The sequence below is a fragment of the Triticum aestivum genome, chromosome 5A (genome assembly GCF_018294505.1).
Source record: "Triticum aestivum cultivar Chinese Spring chromosome 5A, IWGSC CS RefSeq v2.1, whole genome shotgun sequence".
In the NCBI taxonomy this organism is placed as follows: domain Eukaryota; kingdom Viridiplantae; phylum Streptophyta; class Magnoliopsida; order Poales; family Poaceae; genus Triticum; species Triticum aestivum.
The window spans coordinates 23,965,286-23,983,511 of record NC_057806.1 but is presented as its reverse complement, the minus strand read 5'-3'; the positions used below and the strand labels follow the sequence as shown (position 1 = coordinate 23,983,511).

Genomic DNA, 18,226 nt, shown 5'->3' with positions numbered 1-18,226 from the left:
CCGAGGAACATGTATAAGTCATGAAGAAAGCAATAGGAGAAAAACTAAACGATCATTATGCTAAGCTAATGGATGAGTCTTGTCCATCACCATTCTCTAATGATGTGATCCCGTTCATCAAATGACAATACATGTCTATGGCTAGGAAACTTAACCATCTTTGATTAACGAGCTAGTCAAGTAGAGGCACACTAGGGACACTCTGTTTGTCTATGTATCCACACATGTACTAAGTTGCCGGTTAATACAACTCTAGCATGAATAATAAACATTTATCATGATATAAGGAAATATAAATAACAAATTTATTATTGTCTCTAGGGCATATTTCCTTCACTTGCGGTGTCCTTACCCAGTGACAGAAGGAGTATCCAGGGATGCATGTTTCGTTGCTATTAAGAATAAAAATATGAGGTCTATTTCTACATGAATAGATCTTGTCGACATCATGTCATCATTCTTATAGCGCTACTCTGTTTCTCCATGAACTTAATACACTAGATGCATGCTGGATAGCGGTCGATGTGTGGAGTAATAGTAGTAGATGCAGACATGAGTCGGTCTATTAATCTTGGACGTGATGCCTATATACATGATCATTGCCTTGGATATTGTCATAATTATTTGCTCTTCTATCAATTGCCCAACAGTAATTTGTTTACCAATCGTATGCTAGTCTTTTTAGAGAAGCCACTAGTGAAATCTACGGCCCCTGTGTCTATTTTCTATCATATTGTTTTCAGATCTACTATTCCAAAAAACAAAAAATATCTTGCTGCACTTTTCCTTATTTATTTTATTTTGTGTTTTTGCAAGATCTATTTATCCAAACGCATACAATTTTATCTATCTTATTATCAGGGAGAGATTGGCAATCACTCTTACGCGTTGGGTTGCAAGTATTTGTTCTTTGCGTGTAGGTACCGTTTACACAGTGTTGCTTGGTTCTCCCACTGTATTGATATCTTGGTTTCATAACTGAGGAAAATACTTTTTGTTACTGTGTTGCATCATCCTCTCCTTTTCGAGGAAATATTAACGCAGATACAAGCAATCAGAGACCTACACACGCGCTCCTCCTCGCTCGCTCGCCTCATCACGACGCGCCGCACCGCATAGGGTTTCGGGAATGAGACAAGCCGAGGACAAAGCTATGCACGTTGTCTATATATTTTGCTGCTCGGAAAAATTAATGAGTCATAATTAATAATTAACGAATGCTTAATTACTGAACCGTTTCTAATTCTTTTGGATCGCGACTCAGATGTGGGGTTTACTCCCACGACCTACGCGACACACATTATATAGTCAGGCAGACGTCTACCCTAGCCGCTGCCACATTGTATGGTTGCGCAACACCGTTCCAGATTATTGCGTCGCCACACAAGTCTTCTCCACCCCTCCTTTCGGCGTGCACCGCGAGAAGGGACAGCAGGCCTCCGGAACCCTGCCTCTCGTGATCCTGTATGGGAGAGGGGCGATCATTGTTTTTGGGGAGCGCGCTCGTGCGACAGCTGGCAGCGACGACTTCGTCAGTGACGACTTCTTTCCCGACCTCGGCAACCTCTTCCTCAACGACATGGCCGGCAACTTCAACGCCAATGGTGCTGCTCCCGTTGCACCGTATGTGATTACATCCTTCTTGTTCGAGATCGTGATAGAATTCATGTTTCTAGTCTGTGCTCTAGATTCGATATGTTCATCTACTATGCTAGTCCGCATGATTAATTTAATCTCTGTTATTATTTTCATAATTTACTTTCTGCTTATTCAGATTAAATATCATAGTGATTTGCTCATATATTTAACAAAACGTCAGCTAGCCCAGAACTAGATTAAATCTCATAGTAATTTGCTCATATATTTAACAAAACGCCAGCTAGCCCAGACAAACAAGTTCCATGATGATGTGTCCGCCCATGAAAGCTCGTCGTCCTATAACTACACATGGCTATGTAGCATAATTTATAATAAGCGTTGTCTCTTTGGCAATGGATCAATTTTGCCAACCTAAGGTGAACTCTTGATTGTATTGGTAGTACTCCCCGAGTCTCAAAACAAGTGTCGCTGATTTAGTGCAAAGTTGATACATTTTTTAGTGTTAACTTTCCAAATTCATAAACCTTTTTTAAATACATGTACAATTTTTATAGTATGAAGTTTCAATCTATAAAATACAAGGGAGACATCCCACCCCCTCCCCCCAAACCAGGAACTGCTGGTTTTTTCTGAACGAGCAATGATAGAGCGAGTCAACAATCGGGATGAGCGGCGAAATCACTAGTTAACGGGTACCACTTACAAAGGTCACTCCTCCATTCTCACGAGGTGCACCACTTGTAGTAACCTAGTGTTTTCTTCTTTTTTCGTAGATTAGTTTATTCAAAACATTTTATCTCTTAAACTGTGCGTCCTAATCTTGAACCGTTTCACCATTGGATTTCTTGCATCGAGATCTTCTAAACTAGATTCTATGTTAATGTATTTCGATGAACTTTTGTTCACATAAAAACTAAGAAAATACAGAAACAAAAAAACCCAAAAATACCGACAAAAATAAAATCCGGTAAAAAATGAAAACCAAAAAAGGGCAAAAAAATGAATAACGAAAATAACAAAAGAAAAAATGGAGCCGGAAGCATGGTTGCAGTTTTTCATTTGTTTTCCTTTTCGAAAAACACACTTTATTTTATGTGAAAACAGAATGCTTCTCGCGGAAGGAAATCTATATTTCCATGACAAGAAAACTTTTGCTTCTTGTTCAAGTAAATTATGTTCTTTTTGGAGAAGTAGGGTTGTGCTTCCATGAAAGCAAATATGTGTTTCTGGGAAGCACATATTTGTTTTCTTTTCGAGAAACATAACTGTACTAATCTAGGAACCAAATATGTGCTTCTCATGGAAGCGCAACTTTTTCCTGAGAAGCACAGCTGTGGTTCGCAAAACAACAAAATGAAACAAACTTTTTTGCTTCAAAAGTAGAGAAAACAATCAAAAGCCATAAAGAGAAAAAACATCTAATACTCAAAAAATGTGTTTAATTTTTTTAAAAAAAAATCAAAATTCAGAGGAAGTGGCCAGTATGCAACACATGATGACTGCTGGGCCCACCACTTCGCATGCTCGTATGTAAAGAAAGTGACTCTTGCGAGAGAGAAAAAAGTAACTCTCTTTTTTGAGTCTAGGGCCAGCCTAACTGTGTGCTACAGGGCCTATTAGGGCCGGAAGGCGCTAGAGAGCTCCCCACGGCCCTGGATTTGGAGAAAAAATAATTCAGCACTATTTTTAATGGGCCCTTCTTGCTTTTTTAAGGGATACAGATATTTTCAACGCCGGTACAGCGAACTAATGCAAGCCGGACACCCAGGTCAGCTCTTTGGCAACCTCCGCCACTGGAGCATGTGAAGTTTAATGTTGATGCCGCTGTTTCAAGTGGAAATTTTGGTGCGGTTGGAGTAATATGCAGGGCCGTCGCTGGCACTTTCCTGGATGCCTCTTCTCTTACTTTCCAACACATATTTGATCCTGTTGCATTGGAAGCATTGGTGGTAAGAGAGACGCTTGCGCTCGCGGAGGATTTATATATGCATAAGATACAAGTGACGTCTGATTACAAGATCGTGGTGAATGAAATCAAGCAAGGTACATCGTCGAATCATGCAGCAATCATACATGAAGTATTCAACGGTGTAGGTTCACTTTGAATCGACGCATGGACGGGTTGATGTGCTTCATTGTGCGGAGATCGTTCACAACCGTCGTGTGTGTAGCAGCACTCATCATAGAGAGATCGAATGCTTTTATTGCTTGTAATTTTGTCCATGAGTTTAGGAGTTCGAATTTCGAGGCTCACAATCTCGCTAGGCATGCACTTTCGCTCGGGTTAGGCCGCCGTGTCTGGTTAGGCCTTCCTGGAGATTTGAATTTTATTCCTGTAAATGTTGTGACAATTTAAATAAAGCCCGGCGAGGATGTCTAAAAAATGTTCTTTTTATTTGTTGACAGAAACGAATCGGGGAAAACGAGGAAACTCCTGAGACGTACGAAGCCTGGGGCGTATGAAAATTATGTGAGTCTCACCATGAACGAAAAAACCTGGAAAAACAATCCTCCCTTTAATATTAATTAGGTAAAGATAAAGATAGGGTAGTGCTTGCGTAGTTGCTCCTGACGAACGTGTGCGTTAATGGGCCGGCCCAGCTGTGTGCTACAGGGTCTATTAGGCCCCAGGGCCCTGGATTTGGAGAAAAAACAACTCAGCACTATTTTAAATGGACCCTTCTTGCTACAGCCAGTGGCACAACAAGGCCCAAGGCAGAGGGAGACCGCACGCGCAATCTGGCAGCTAGCCAGAGCCACGATGCACGCGCACGCGCCTCCGCCGCCGTGTTGATAGATTGCTGCCGCCTTGTGCGCCGGCACCGCCACCTGCTGATCCCGCTCCCTTGTCACGCACCTCTGCCGCTCTCCCGACGCAGCCCGCGTCGCGCCGTCCCGCGGCCTGCTCCTGCAATCCGGCCTCGCACCTGCCCCGGCGGCCCTGTCCCGGCGGCAGCCGCCGCGCTGCAGGCTTGTCCCCTTCGGTTCAGGTGAGGCTCATGGCTTCAGGCAGCCGGCGGTGGTGGTTGTCTTTTTGACATTCCGTATCATGTGTATGTGTCCAGTATATCGCGATGTGCCATACTTTAGCGCCGAGCTTAAATAGAAGATTTAGAGATTTTGTTTTCGGTTTCCTGTGTGAATGTGCAGGACTATTCTGACATCTTGTTGTTAACTCTTGTGGTAATTATCAAATAGAAGATCAGGAGATTTTTTCTGTTTGCTACCTTTTGGTATCTTGGTATTGTTATTTGTAGTTTCTGTCATGTTTTATCTATTTGGGAAAATCTAGATTTACTGGGCAATGTTGACTAAACCGGGATGCTCCACTCATGCCATAATCTGGACCTTTTTTAGGGTGCGTTTTGACCTTCTGTAGATTATTCTCGTCAGGACCATTCTGCTGGAGATTTTTGGATCTGGAATGAGACTAACACGGATTAATGACCAGGTTCTAAGATTGCTCTTTGGTGACCGATCTGCTTATGCATCCTTTGTCATGGCAAGCAACATTGTAGTAAAAGGAGTTAATAATTGGGGCAGGCCAAATTGGCTCCGCGTCCTCCCTTGTGCCAGTAATTATTTCTGCACCTCCATCTATGCCACCAAAGGCAAACAATTTGACATCACCAAGGGAATGGATAGATCAGAGATGAAGGGGCGAACAAAGCAAGTCTTTGTTAGCCATGCCTCTTATCCTGTATCTGAAGGCAACATCCTTAAGAAAACCACCCATCGGGACGGTTCTATATACAAGATAAACTATGGTATTCTAAAGCTATGGCATCTTACTCAACGTGATGAGAGTAAGTCATCTATCATGTTCCATTTTATTTTTAGGATGCTTACCAGCTATATAGTTTGGTTGATTGATTTAAAATGAATTCTTGTATTTTAAAAAATGCAATATATATCTGGATTGTTATAAAGAATTTATGAATTAGCAAAAAAATAGCATGCTTCATTTGGATATATAAATTTGTCGATATACCATACATGATTAGGATCTTGTCACTAGTTTTAGTCCTACAAATAACTTTCCCTTGTACTCATACACCAACAACTTCCATGACTCAGAAAATCAAACGACATTATTCTTCTTTCTAAATTGCACAAATATGTATTGACAAGCATAATTATAATTTTTTTGTGTAAATTGTTTGTATAAAACATTATTTGTTGTAATATAACATGTATCTTTTTTCATGAAGCACAACTAGAGCCGATGATGTTCTCAAATCCCATGAATTGTTTCCCGGATAGGGATAGATGCATGGTACATTCTGCAACTGCTATGATGCAGATTTTCTCGCTGAAATTGGAAAAAGCTAGTACCAACATCGGCTTGGTACAACTATATGGATATATAGCAGTGCGTGATTGTCATGATTCATTGCTTAATTATGTCTTCAATCGTAGCAGAGATGATCCCGTCATTGTGGAACAGGTGCACATTTTTACATATATATGCAATTATATTTGATATTTCATTCATTTAATAATACAAGTCAATATCCGCTCGAGTTGTTCCCCTACCTCTATTGTTTGATATAGGGTTGAAATCATAGGATTTTCTCTCTCTTGGGATTCATTTGCGCTATAGTTTATTGAAATTCTATTCACTTCTACCTTTTAGGAAGACTCCTATGCTTTTCCTGTCCACAATCAAACATCCTTTCAGTCTCTTGTACTGAAGATGGGGTGACACTCTAATCTTGTGCTTTAGTGTAACGCTTTTCTGAATCCTGCAACCAAAGAGGTCAAACATTTGCGGTGTTGGTGATGGTGGCACCACTTTGATGATCTTATTTGTACTCCCTCCGGTCCATTTTACTCCGTGTATTAGATTTGTGTCAAGTCAAGCTTTGCAAAGTTTGACAAATTTATATTAAAATATATGAACATCTACAATACCAAATATATATTCTATGAAACTACATTTCATAATGAATCTAATAATATTAATTTGGCACTGTGAGTGTTGATACTTTTTTCTATAAGTTTGGTCAAAGTAGAGATACTTTGACTTTGAACAAAAACTTATATGCAAACTAAAAAGGAGCAGAGGGAGTATCACTATATGCATTCGTTTATGCAAATGCATGTGCTTTGAGGATCTTATACATTGATGTGTTTTTTCCTTTGCATATGTTATGCAAGTTTGTGGTTAGTTATCTTTGCGTGATTTATCAAAGTTATGTTTTATATGCAGTCAAATTATGTTTGTTGGTAAAATATCTCAAATAATTTTATTTTGGAGGGTTTTGATTTTATGCTATCATTTATTTGAGATCTTTGTCAATTGACACAACGTAGAGCATATGCTTCACATATTTCTTACTTTCCATGAGGAGCTACTAAATAATAATAGGTTTACAGGGTTCTCTTATTGAGATGACTGGCCCTAAGAGAGGCATCGCAATGGTAGCCCCTGCTCTAGTTGAGTTTGACATGAGGATCAAGAAAGGAAAGCAAGAAGATGATCTACAACTAATTGATGGTGCAATGGAGTACCATGATCTAGTCACACCTGAGTATCCATTCACGCATCGGATTAATGGAGATTGTGGTGCGGTTGACATCACTTTAGCCCTCGTTCGTTGGGCATTTGAGGCCACAATAGATGTTGTCATATCGAAAGTGCAGTGTGGATTTGATTTATCTCTCAGTTCGTGTGTTTTCCTAATGAATGGTTTACATGAGATTCAACTCTTTCGTGGCAGTGTTGTTGAGTCATGTGGTTTAAGAAGATATGTGATTGCTGTAAAGAAGGATACTTTGATGTATTTGAAGTTCAAGGTAGGCCAGAATAGTTGTAAAAATGATCTTGATCACCATTGTTCCTTCAAAGCAAAAAAGCATGGGCACGACTATCAGCAAATCATGCTTGAGCTTGCCTCTATCTCAGTGAAGGTGACTTGGTCGAACTTGCAAAGGTAAATCACTCGTTTCGTATTCGAACTTTGGTTGTGTTACTAGTTGAATGTACGTGGGTTGCGGCAGAAAACAAATAAATAGATCCACAAAAATGTGCATTCTTCTATTATTGTACCACCTTTAGCGTTTACAGAGTACTACCTTTGTAAACAAATGTAAAGATGTCTTATATTTGTTTATAGAGGGAGTATTTTTTTTACTCGTAACTCTATTAGAATTGTGTGGGTTCAGATTTGTATCATTTTATTAAGAATATGTAATATCTATTTGTATGACTGTACTTTTTATTTATATTAAAGGTCCGGCTCGAGCGTGGACCGGCGCATGCCCATGACGACCAGGATGCGATAGGCGCCTGCGCCGGCGCGGGCGGACGACGGCGGGAAGAACTGGTAGAGGTGGAAGATGACATGTTTATTTTTTTTGAAGGGATAGAAGATGGCATGTAGGTGGGGGTGATCTGCAGGCGACACACGCACAGGAGATACGTATAGAAGGGCCTTGTGTCGTCGCACGAGTCGCGCTGTATTGAAGCGGAGACATGCATGGCTCAGCAGCAGTCGGCTGGAGAGCAAATAAATCGGCCATGTGAATATTATGTGATGCCCATTTGTCTGCACGTACGCACGTGGATGTTGGGATCTTCTGACGACACATACGTTGTACCAATCGCTCGGGAGATTAGATGATCCAGAGCACATATAATACTCCCTCCGGTCCTTTTTACTCTGCATATTAGAATTCTCTGAAGTCAAACTTCATAAAGTTTGACCATATTTATATGAAAAAATATCAACATCCACCATGCTAAAGTTATGCAATATGAAACTTTAAGTCATGACACATCTATTGATATTGATTTCAGATTGTGAATGTTGGTACTTTTTCCTATAAAGTTGGTCAAACTTTACGAGGCTTAACTTCAGTCAAATCTTATAAGCGAACTAAAAAGGACCGGAGGGAGTATCATGGAAATTAGTATTTTCTCTGATCCATATTACTTGTTGACTTGGGCATCGCTCAACGCCAAATTCTTCATCTGGCTGGCTCTTTTGGACTGTTGCTGGACTAGCGAGCGTCTGGCCCGACACGGCCTGCCTCATAGCCCACCTTGCATCTTCTGTGATCAAGCCCACGAGTCCATGCAACACATCCTCATTGGGTGCCCTCTCTCGCGCGCGGTCTGGCACGATGTCTACTCCGCCCTGAGCCTAACTACTACCGGCTCAATGCCAGTTTGTAACTTGACCCTCTTCTTTATGTTTGAGTAGTTGTATTTGTTCTCGAGGATAAGAATTAACTCTGTTATGCTTAGAATAATTATTTCCATACGATCCAATATGCTCTTGTCCATGTTCAAGTTAGTATTATTCATGAGTGTTGAGAGGAGACCACGCTCGCATTACCGCCCGTGATTGGTCGTGGAGGAACTACTGTCGTTGCACGGGTTAGGATGTTGAGGTAATTTGGGGCGACAGTACAATCCTCAATCCAGAGTCTTTGCAATTGATAGAGGAGTACAGGTAAACCCACATCTGACTGCGTCCACGAGAAAACCTTTAATTAACCGTATGTGATAACATGCTTGGAGAAGCTACGGTTGGTGGCGTATGTGCATGAAGTCTATGTTAAAGTAACATGTTCTATACCAGAATCGACCACTTATGCATATGAAGGATGGATAGAGGATACGATAGAGAGCGTTTGCTCCGAACTTATTGCGCAGGTCATATTTGTAGTGATGACTTCGGAATCCTAGAGAACTTTACTGCTCAGTACCGTCTCTACTAACTTAATAATATCTTTTTATTCCTTTTTTACCTCCTAGTTCATACTGTAGTAAATGCCTTTTATTCTGTTTTTCTAGCAACTGATAGAGTAGACTATTTCCAAACTCCGACTTGGATGGTTACGTGAGTGTGTTAAGTGATAACATAGTTATGGGGTTTGTGGTGCCTTCATTTCCGCTCCCTGTGGGTTCGATACTTACTTATCATGAAAGTGCTACAATAACCTTGTGCACTTGCAGGTCATCACGAAGGTGAATTGGTCAAATGCGTGAACATTTTAGAGAATAGGCTCGAGAGACCCTGGCTTTGAATTAACAAACTCAACAACTGGCAATAATTTCATCAAGGAATTAATAAGAAAAGAAAATACACAACGACCAATGTGCGAATGGAAAGCACTCTGTCTCATATTTGAACTTTAGCTGCGTTATTTGATCTTGCACCGGATTTACTCTTATTTATTGATGCCATATTTGATCTTGCACTATATGTATGTCTGTTTGCTACTAATTACTAATTTTGTGCTGGAATGTTTGTCTTCTCTGTTTCTATGAGAAGCATATTTTCTGCAAATACTCTGAGCATGTCTTATCATATCTCCTTTGGAAGTTTAATTGATTTCATCATTGTTCGATCTGCATTCCTTTTTAAAGTACATAGGAGGTGCTACTTGAGAGATACGAAAGAAAATCCAAAGGCCTCAGGAAAAGAAAAATGCAACAAATATGGTATTTTTGTCGATAAAGGTTGAATTTTATTGACTCAAAATAAAGCATCAGGTGAATACATACATAATAATCACATACCCGACCTCTGCATAGGTAGGATACACACAATTAACAGCAACACGCGCACACAAATAAACACGTCGACAAATAGCAAAGTCATACAAGACCAAAGTTACGCCTAAGCGAGAAAAAAACCCTGATCAAAACAACAACCGGCAAACTACCACAACGATCATATCTGCACCAACCATCTCTTGACACCGTAAGAACAACAAAGTTCTTCAACAACAAGACCTTCAGAAAGGGAATGGCGTTGAAACATCGTCATCATCTGATTAAACAACCAAATGTTAGAATCAAGATTTACACCCTGAAGAATGAGTCGAAAGTACATCCGAGCAACACCTTCAACCAGGTAAGGATGCAAAAACATTGTCATTGCCAGGTATAACCTAAGGTCAGACATATGGTTTTCACCTCGAAGCTCAAGACCAGGTGCTCAAGAAGCACCACCAAATCAAAGTCAACCATGTGTTATCGTCACCACTTTTTCGCATCCCAACAGCTCCATGCAGTGGTCTACAAATCCGTTGCCGTTGCTGCACCACCAAACCGTCTGCATCAAGCCATCGTCCATAGAATGCATCTCATCACTAAAGGAAAACAGGTCAAAATGAGATCAGCCAAAATGCTTCATATTTTCTTCTGCTGGTTTTTTCTGAACGAGCAATGATAGAGCGAGCCGACAATCAGGACGAGTGGCACAATCACTAGTTAACGGGTACCACTTGCAAAGGTCACTCCTACCTTCTCAGGAGGTGCACCACTTGTAGTAACCTAGTGTTTTCTCTTTTTTTAGATTTGTTTATTCAAAACGTTTTATCTCTTGAACTGTGCGTCCTAATCCTGAACCATTTTCACCGTTGGATTTCTCGCATCAAGATCTTCTAAACTAGATCCTATGTTAATAGATCTCGACAAACTTTTGTTCACATAAAAATTAAGAAAATACAGAAACAAAAAAACCCAAAAACGCCGACAAAAATAGAATCCGGTAAAAAAATGGAAACCAAAAAAGGGAACAAATGAATAACGAAAAAAACAAAAGAGAAAATGAAGCCGAAAGCACGGTTGCGGTTTTTCATTTATTTTCCTTTTTTGAAAAATACAATCTGTTTTCTGTGAAAACAGAGTGCTTCTCACGGAATGAAATCTATATTTCTATGACAAGAAAATTTGTGCTTCTTGTTCAAGTAATTTTTGTTTTTGTTTTTCGAGAAGAAGGGTTGTGCTTCCATGAAAGCAAATATGTGTTTCTGGGAAGCACATATTTGTTTTCTTTTCGAGAAACACACCTGTACTTATCTAGGAACCAAATATGTGTTTCTCATGAAAGCACAACTTTTTCCTGAGAAGCACAGGTGTGGTTCGTAAAACAACAAAATGAAACAGTTTTTAGTAGAAAAAACAAACAAAAACCAAAAAGAGAAAAAACATCTAATACACAAAAAATGTGTTTAGAAAATTAAAAAAAAAATTCAGAGGAAGTGGCCAGTACATGACACATGATGACTGCTGGGCCCACCACTTCGTATGCTCGTATGTCAATAAAGTGACTCTTGCGAGAGAAGAAAAAATAACTCTCTTTTTTAGTCTATAGGGTAGCGCTTGCGTAGTTGCTCCTGACGAACGTGTGCGTTAATGGGCTAGCCCAACTGTGTGCTACAGGGTCTATTGGGGCCTGAAGGCGCTAGAGAGCTCCCCACAGCCCTGGATTTGGAGAAAAAACAACTCAGCACTATTTTTAATGGGCCCAAGGCAGAGGGAGACAGCACGCGCAATCTGGCAGCTAGCCAGAGCCACGATGCACGCGCACGCGCCTCCGCCGCCGTGTTGATAGCCTTGTGCGCCCTTGTCACGCACCTCTGCCGCTCTCCCGACGCAGCCCGCGTCGTGCCGTCCCGCGGCCGGCTCCTGCAATCCGGCCTCGCACCTGCCCCGGCGGCCCAGTCCCCGCGGCTGCCGCCGCGCTGCAGGCTTGTTTCCCTTCTTCAAGTGAGGCTGTCACGAACTCATCCTCGCAGGGTTGGATCGAAAGGGGAAGGTGATGAGATCGAGACTTGGGGGAGAAGGTTCTCGCCAAGGGAAGAGGTACAGATTAGGTGGGGAGAGGTTCAGAATTCAGATTACACATCACATGCCCTGTCTACTGGTCTACAGCTGGCTAAATAGACTTGCTCCACTTGTCCGCCTGGCCTGACTGGTGGGCCCGTGCCAGCTGGCCTCAAGGGACCCACCATCACGCGTCCACCGCATCACCTCCTGGCGATGCCGGTGTGACATTCCCCACTCCTTCAGAACGGGCGCCATCTTCAGGTTCAGCGTGGTGCTCCGCATCGCGGGAAACTGGTTCATCCCACGCTGATGCTTGAGGAAAACGGCGGCGTAGGGTGTCGTAGTCTTCCCACGTCGTCGCCGTGTCATCGTTGCGCCAGCGCACCTTGATCTGCACCAGAGCACTGCTGCCACGCTTGACCATGCGGCGCTCCAGGATCTCCACCGGTTCGTCGTTGTGGCCGGCGAGGTCTGGGGGGCGCGGCAGCTCGAAGAAGACCGGGGTGTAGTTCGGGGTGAACGGCTTGAGCTGGGACACGTGGAAGACTGGATGGATTCTGCTGTCCGCCGGCAACTCCAGCTTGTACGCCATCTTGCCAATCTTGTCGAGCACCACGAATGGCCCGAAGTACTTGTACGCCAGCTTCGCACAGGGCCGGTTCGCCACCGATGACTGCGCGTAAGGTTGGAGCTTGAGGAGAACACTGTCACCCACCTCGAAGGAGCGCTCCGTGCGATGCTGATCGGCCTGCTTCTTGAATCTGTGCTGGGCACGCAGAATGTGATCTTGCAGCCTTGCCGTGTGCACGCCCTAGTCCCATGGCTCTCCGTCGATCATGGGCATCGTCTTGTCGTCCCAGAGCGCCATGGCGCCCAGATTGGGCTCGATGCTGTACAGGGCTTTGAAGGGGGATCATTTGATCGAGGAGTGAAACGACGAGTTGTACCAGAATTCAGCGGTCGGCAGCCAGCGACGCCATTGCCTAGGCGCTCGTGCACCGCACAACGCAAGTACATTTCCATGCACTGGTTGACGCATTCGCTCTGGCCATCCGTCTGGGGGTGGTATGCCGTGGAGATGAGCAGCTTGGCGCCCGCACTGGCAAAGAGCTCACGCCAGAGAGCGCTGGTGAAGACGCGATCGCAGTCGGAGACGATGGAGCTTGGAATGCCATGCAGCTTGACGACGTGATCCCAAAAAACCTTGGCCACTTGAGGAGCTTTGCAGGGATGACGGAGCGGGATGAAGTGCGCTGATTTGGTGAGGCGATCCACGACCACCATGATAGAATCGAAGCCCTCCGATGGCGGCAATCCTTCCACGAAATCCATGGTGAGGTCGCGCCAGGGAGCGGTCGGCACGGGCAAGGGTGTGAGCGTGCCCGCCGGCTTGGACTGCTCATGCTTGGCATGCTGACAGACTGGGCACTGTCGCACATAATCGGTGACGTTGGTCTTCAAGCCATCCCACACAAAAAGCTTCTTGATGCGCTGGTATGTGGCCATCGCGCCAGAGTGGCCTCCGACCGCGCTGTCGTGCAGAGCGCTGATGATCTTGGTGCGCAAGGCCGTGTTCTTACCGATCCACAAACGCTCCTGCTTGCGGATGAGTCCCTTGTAGAGCTTGTACCCGTCGTCGTCGGGGCTGTGGATCGTGAGCCGTGCCAGGCGATCCCGCGCCTCGGCGTCCGTGGCGTAGGAGTTTGCCACCTCTTGAACCCATGCGGGCTGGCAGATGGAGAGCGCATCCAGGTTCAGAGATGCACCCACGTGAGAGAGAGCATCCGCAGCGCCGTTGTCGCTGCCGCGACGATAGCGGAACTTGAATTGGAGTCCCACCAGCTTGGCCATGGCCTTGCGCTGCAGATCGGTGGCGAGCTGCTGATCTTGCAGGTTGCAGAGGCTTTTGTGGTCCGTGATGATGGTGAACGGGCCCTGTTGCAAGTACGCGCGCCACTTCTCCACGGCCATCATGACGGCGATGTACTCCTTCTCGTACGCCGACAGCCTCTGGTTGCGCATGCCTAGGGCCTTGCTGAGAAACGCCACCGGGTGCCCTTCCTGTGCCAGCACCGCGCCCACGCCAGTGTCGCAAGCGTCCGTCTCGATCACGAACGGTCGTGCGAAATCTGGGAGCGCGAGCACCGGCGCGGTCACCATGGCGTGCTTGAGGAGGTCAAATGCCACTTGCGCCCTCTCGGTCCACTCGAAGCCCTTCTTGGTTAGCAAGCTCGTGAGCGGCTTGGCAATGATACCGTAGTGCTCGATGAACTTGCGATAGTAGCCGGTGAGGCCGAGGAAGCCGCGGAGCTCAGTGGCAGTTGCAGGGGTCGGCCATGCCACCATAGCTTGTGTCTTCTCCGGGTCCGTGGCGACGTCGTCCTTGGAGATGATGTGGCCTAGGTAGGAGATGTTGTCTTGAGCAAACGAGCACTTGGACTCCTTGGCGTACAGCTGGTGCTCGCGAAGCAAAGCGAGGACAAGGCGAAGATGCTCCAGGTGCTCCTCCAGGGTTTCACTGAAGATCAAGATGTCATCCAAAAATATGATCATGAATTTACGCACGTACTTGGCGAAGATTGCATTCATGAGGCATTGGAACGTGGCTGGTGCGTTCGTCAGCCCAAACGGCATGACCTTGAAGTGGAAGTGGCCATGGTGTGTCTTGAACGCCGTCTTCTCTTCGTCGCCTGCGCGCATGCGTATCGGGTGGTAACCAGCGCGGAGGTCCAGCTTGGAGAAGAAGGCCGCTCCAGCCAGTTCATCAAGCAACTCGTCGACGATGGGCAGTGGAAATTTGTTCTTGACCGTGGCGTCGTTGAGCCGGCAGTAGTCGATGCAAAAGCGCCATGTGCCGTCCTTCTTCTTGACGAGCAGCACCGGCGCGGCGAATGGGCTCATACTGTGCTCGATGACACCTGACTCGAGCATTTCGCGGACTTGGCGCTCGATCTCGTCTTTCTGGAGGGGCGAGTAGCGGTACGGGCGCGAATTGGCGGGGCGCGCGTCGTCCACCAGGGTGATTGCATGATCGCAACGGCGGTGAGGAGGTAGGCCCTTTGGCTCGGCGAACACGTCGGCGAACACATCGGCGAAGTCCGTCAGAACACTCTGAACACTTGGTGGAATTTTGGTTGCAGGTGGCTCGGGTGCGCGGGGCAAATCCAGCACGGCCATGTACCAAATGTCATTGCCGGCGTGCCATTTGCACAGCTGCTCGGGCGCGATCTCCTCCACTTGCTCGAGCTGCTTCTGTCGAACACCTTGCAGGGTGATCGTGCCGCCGTGGTACTCGAATGTCAGCGTCTTGTCAAGCCAGTGGCAGCTCATGGGACTGAACTGCTCCAACCAATCCATGCCGAGCATGCCGTCGTAGGCGCCCAACTCCAGTTGACGCATATCGGTGGTGAAGGTGTGACCCTGAATCCACCAGTTCAGTCCTTGCACCATACTGTTGCAGGTCATGCGTTCGCCGTTGGCCACACGAACCTCCACCGCGGGCACGGAAACGGATTGGGCATGCACGCGCTCGGCGAACGCCTGGGAGATGAAGCTGTGCGTGCTCCCGGAGTCCACCAGCAGCAGCATGACTTGATTGCCGATGAGTGCGCGCAGACGAATGGTGCGCGGCGACTCGGTGCCGGCTACCGCGTGAGTGGAGAGCACGCAGCACTCTGGTTCAGGGTCCGGATCAGCCGGTGCGTCAGCAGGTCCAGGGCGTGCACCGCATCGTCGCTCAGTACTTCTCCGTAGTCGCCAACCTGAATCGTGAGGAGTTGCGTGGCCGGCTTGCATCGATGGTCGCAGGAGTAGCGATCACCACACTTAAAGCAGAGTCCGTTGGCGGGGGGGTGCTCCCGCAGTTGCCGCTCGCGCGCCAGGTCGTCGTTGGGGGCGGCCGCGCCGCCTGGCCATGGCGCCCCCACGGCTCGAGGAGGAAGCGGTAGTGGCGGCGGTGGTGGAGGAGGTGGTCGCCCAGCCGGAGTGATCCGCGGTCGAGCACGTTGCGTGCTAGCTTCTTCTTCGATGATCCGAGCCAACACCGCCGCACGCGTGATGCTTGACGACTCCTGAAGGCGAACTGCAGCCCGTAACTCGTCGCGCAAGCCCAACAAGAATTGGGTGACGAACAACTTGGGGTTGAGCGACGCGTCGAGGGCGTGCAAATGGTACATGTGGGTCTCGAACGCCGTGCGGTACTCGGCGACGGTGCCGGTTTGGCGTAGTTGCAGCAATTTGTGCATCTCCATCTCGAATTCGTCAGGCGCGAATTCTGTGATGATTGCCGTAGTGAACTCCTGCCACGACGGCGAGCGATGAGTCTGTCTGTACGCTTGGTACCAGTGCATGGCGTGGCCGTCGATGTAGAGCGACGCCGTTGTCACCCAGCTGTGCGGAGGAACACGATAGAGGTCGAAGTAGGTGATGCAGCGGTCGATCCAGAGGCTGGGTGCGTCGCCGTCGAAGTGCGGGAAGTCGTGCTTCGGTGGCTTGACCGTGTACTCCTCGCGCTGCCCGGTGTGTGCATCGCGGCCCGCCACGAATGCGTTCGTCTGCCCCACGCCCGCGTAGGACGGGGCGTGCCGCGTGGGTAGCAGCGGTGGTCCGTTGTTGGCGAGGCGGACGGCTGGGCCTTGAGGACGAGCGCCGCGGTCGTGATCCAGCGAAGTCACCGCAGAGGCTTGTTGGAAATATGCCCTAGAGGCAATAATAAAAGGGTTATTATTATATTTCCTTGTTCATGATAATTGTCTTTTATTCATGCTATAATTGTGTTAAGCAGAAATCGTAATACATGTGTGAATACATAGACACCAACATGTCCCTAGTAAGCCTCTAGTTGACTAGCTCGTTGATCAACAGATAGTCATGGTTTCCTGACTATGGACATTGGATGTCATTGATAACGAGATCACATCATTAGAAGAATGATGTGATGGACAAGACCCAATCCTAAACATAGCACAAGATCGTATAGTTCATTTGCTAGAGTTTTTCCAATGTCAAGTATCTTTTCCTTAGACCATGAGATCGTGTAACTCCCGGATACCGTAGGAGTGCTTTGGGTGTACCAAACGTCACAACATAACTGGGTGACTATAAAGGTATACTACGGGTATCTCCGAAAGTGTCTGTTGGGTTGACACGGATCGAGACTGGGATTTGTCACTCCGTATGACAGAGAGGTATCTCTGGGCCCACTCGGTAATGCATCATCATAATGAGCTCAAAGTGACCAAGTGTCTGGTCACGGGATCATGCATTACGGTACGAGTAAAGTGACTTGCCGGTAACGAGATTGAACGAGGTATTGGGATACCGCCGATCGAATATCGGGCAAGTATAATACCGATTGACAAAGGGAATTGTATACGGGATTGATTGAATCCTCGACATCGTGGTTCATCCGATGAGATCATCGTGGAGCATGTGGGAGCCAACATGGGTATCCAGATCCTGCTGTTGGTTATTGGCCGGAGAACCGTCTCGGTCATGTCTACGTGTCTCCCGAACCCGTAGGGTCTACACACTTAAGGTTCGGTGATGCTAGGGTTGTAGAGATATGAGTATGCAGTAATCCGAAAGTTGTTCGGAGTCCCGGATGAGATCCCGGACGTCACGAGGAGTTCCGGAATGGTCTGGAGGTAAAGAATTATATATAGGAAGTGAAGTTTCGGCCGTCGGGAAAGATTCGGGGTCACCGGTATTGTACCGGGACCACCGGATGGGTTCTGGGGGTCCACCGGGTGGGGCCACCCATCCCAGAGGGCCCCATGGGCTGAAGTGGGGAGGGGAACCAGCCCATAGTGGGCTGGTGCGCCCCCCAAGGCCCACCCCTTGCGCCTAGGGTTAAAACCCTAGGGTGGGGGGGGGGCTCCCCACTTGCCTTGGAGGGGCACTCCACCCCCTTGGCCGCCGCCCCCCCAGGAGATTGGATCTCCTAGGGCCGGCGCCCCCCTAGGCCCCCTATATATAGTGGGAGGAAGGGAGGGCTTCTGACCCATGCCTTTGGTGCCTCCCTCTCCCTCTCCAACACCTCCTCCTCCTCCATAGATC

The 18,226-nt window shown here is 46.7% G+C and overlaps 1 protein-coding gene across 4 annotated transcripts; it reads left to right on the top strand.

The window, feature by feature from the left end:
- The first annotated feature begins 4,307 nt into the window (after positions 1-4,307).
- Positions 4,308-8,405, top strand: LOC123102079 (uncharacterized). 4 transcript variants are annotated; one of them, XM_044523362.1, is made up of 5 exons: positions 4,308-4,589; positions 5,051-5,405; positions 5,811-6,046; positions 6,979-7,535; positions 7,836-8,405. In XM_044523362.1, exons 2-5 carry the CDS (start codon positions 5,099-5,101, stop codon positions 7,885-7,887), a joined length of 1,152 nt encoding a protein of 383 aa, XP_044379297.1. In that variant the 5' UTR covers positions 4,308-4,589; positions 5,051-5,098; the 3' UTR covers positions 7,888-8,405. The 4 variants fall into 4 exon arrangements, with proteins under 4 accessions (XP_044379297.1, XP_044379295.1, XP_044379296.1 ...); XM_044523360.1 differs by having other exon boundaries at positions 4,993-5,405; XM_044523361.1 differs by having other exon boundaries at positions 4,979-5,405.
- The last annotated feature ends 9,821 nt before the right edge of the window (positions 8,406-18,226 follow it).

Coding starts and splice junctions, on each gene's coding strand:
- LOC123102079 (XM_044523359.1), top strand. CDS start 4,904: ATGTTGACTAAACCGGGATGCTCCACTCATGCCATAATCTGGACCTTT. Junction 4,958..5,050: donor TAATCTGGACCTTTTTTAGG/GTGCGTTTTGAC, acceptor ATTAATGACCAG/GTTCTAAGATTGCTCTTTGG. Junction 5,406..5,810: donor TCTTACTCAACGTGATGAGA/GTAAGTCATCTA, acceptor TTTTTCATGAAG/CACAACTAGAGCCGATGATG.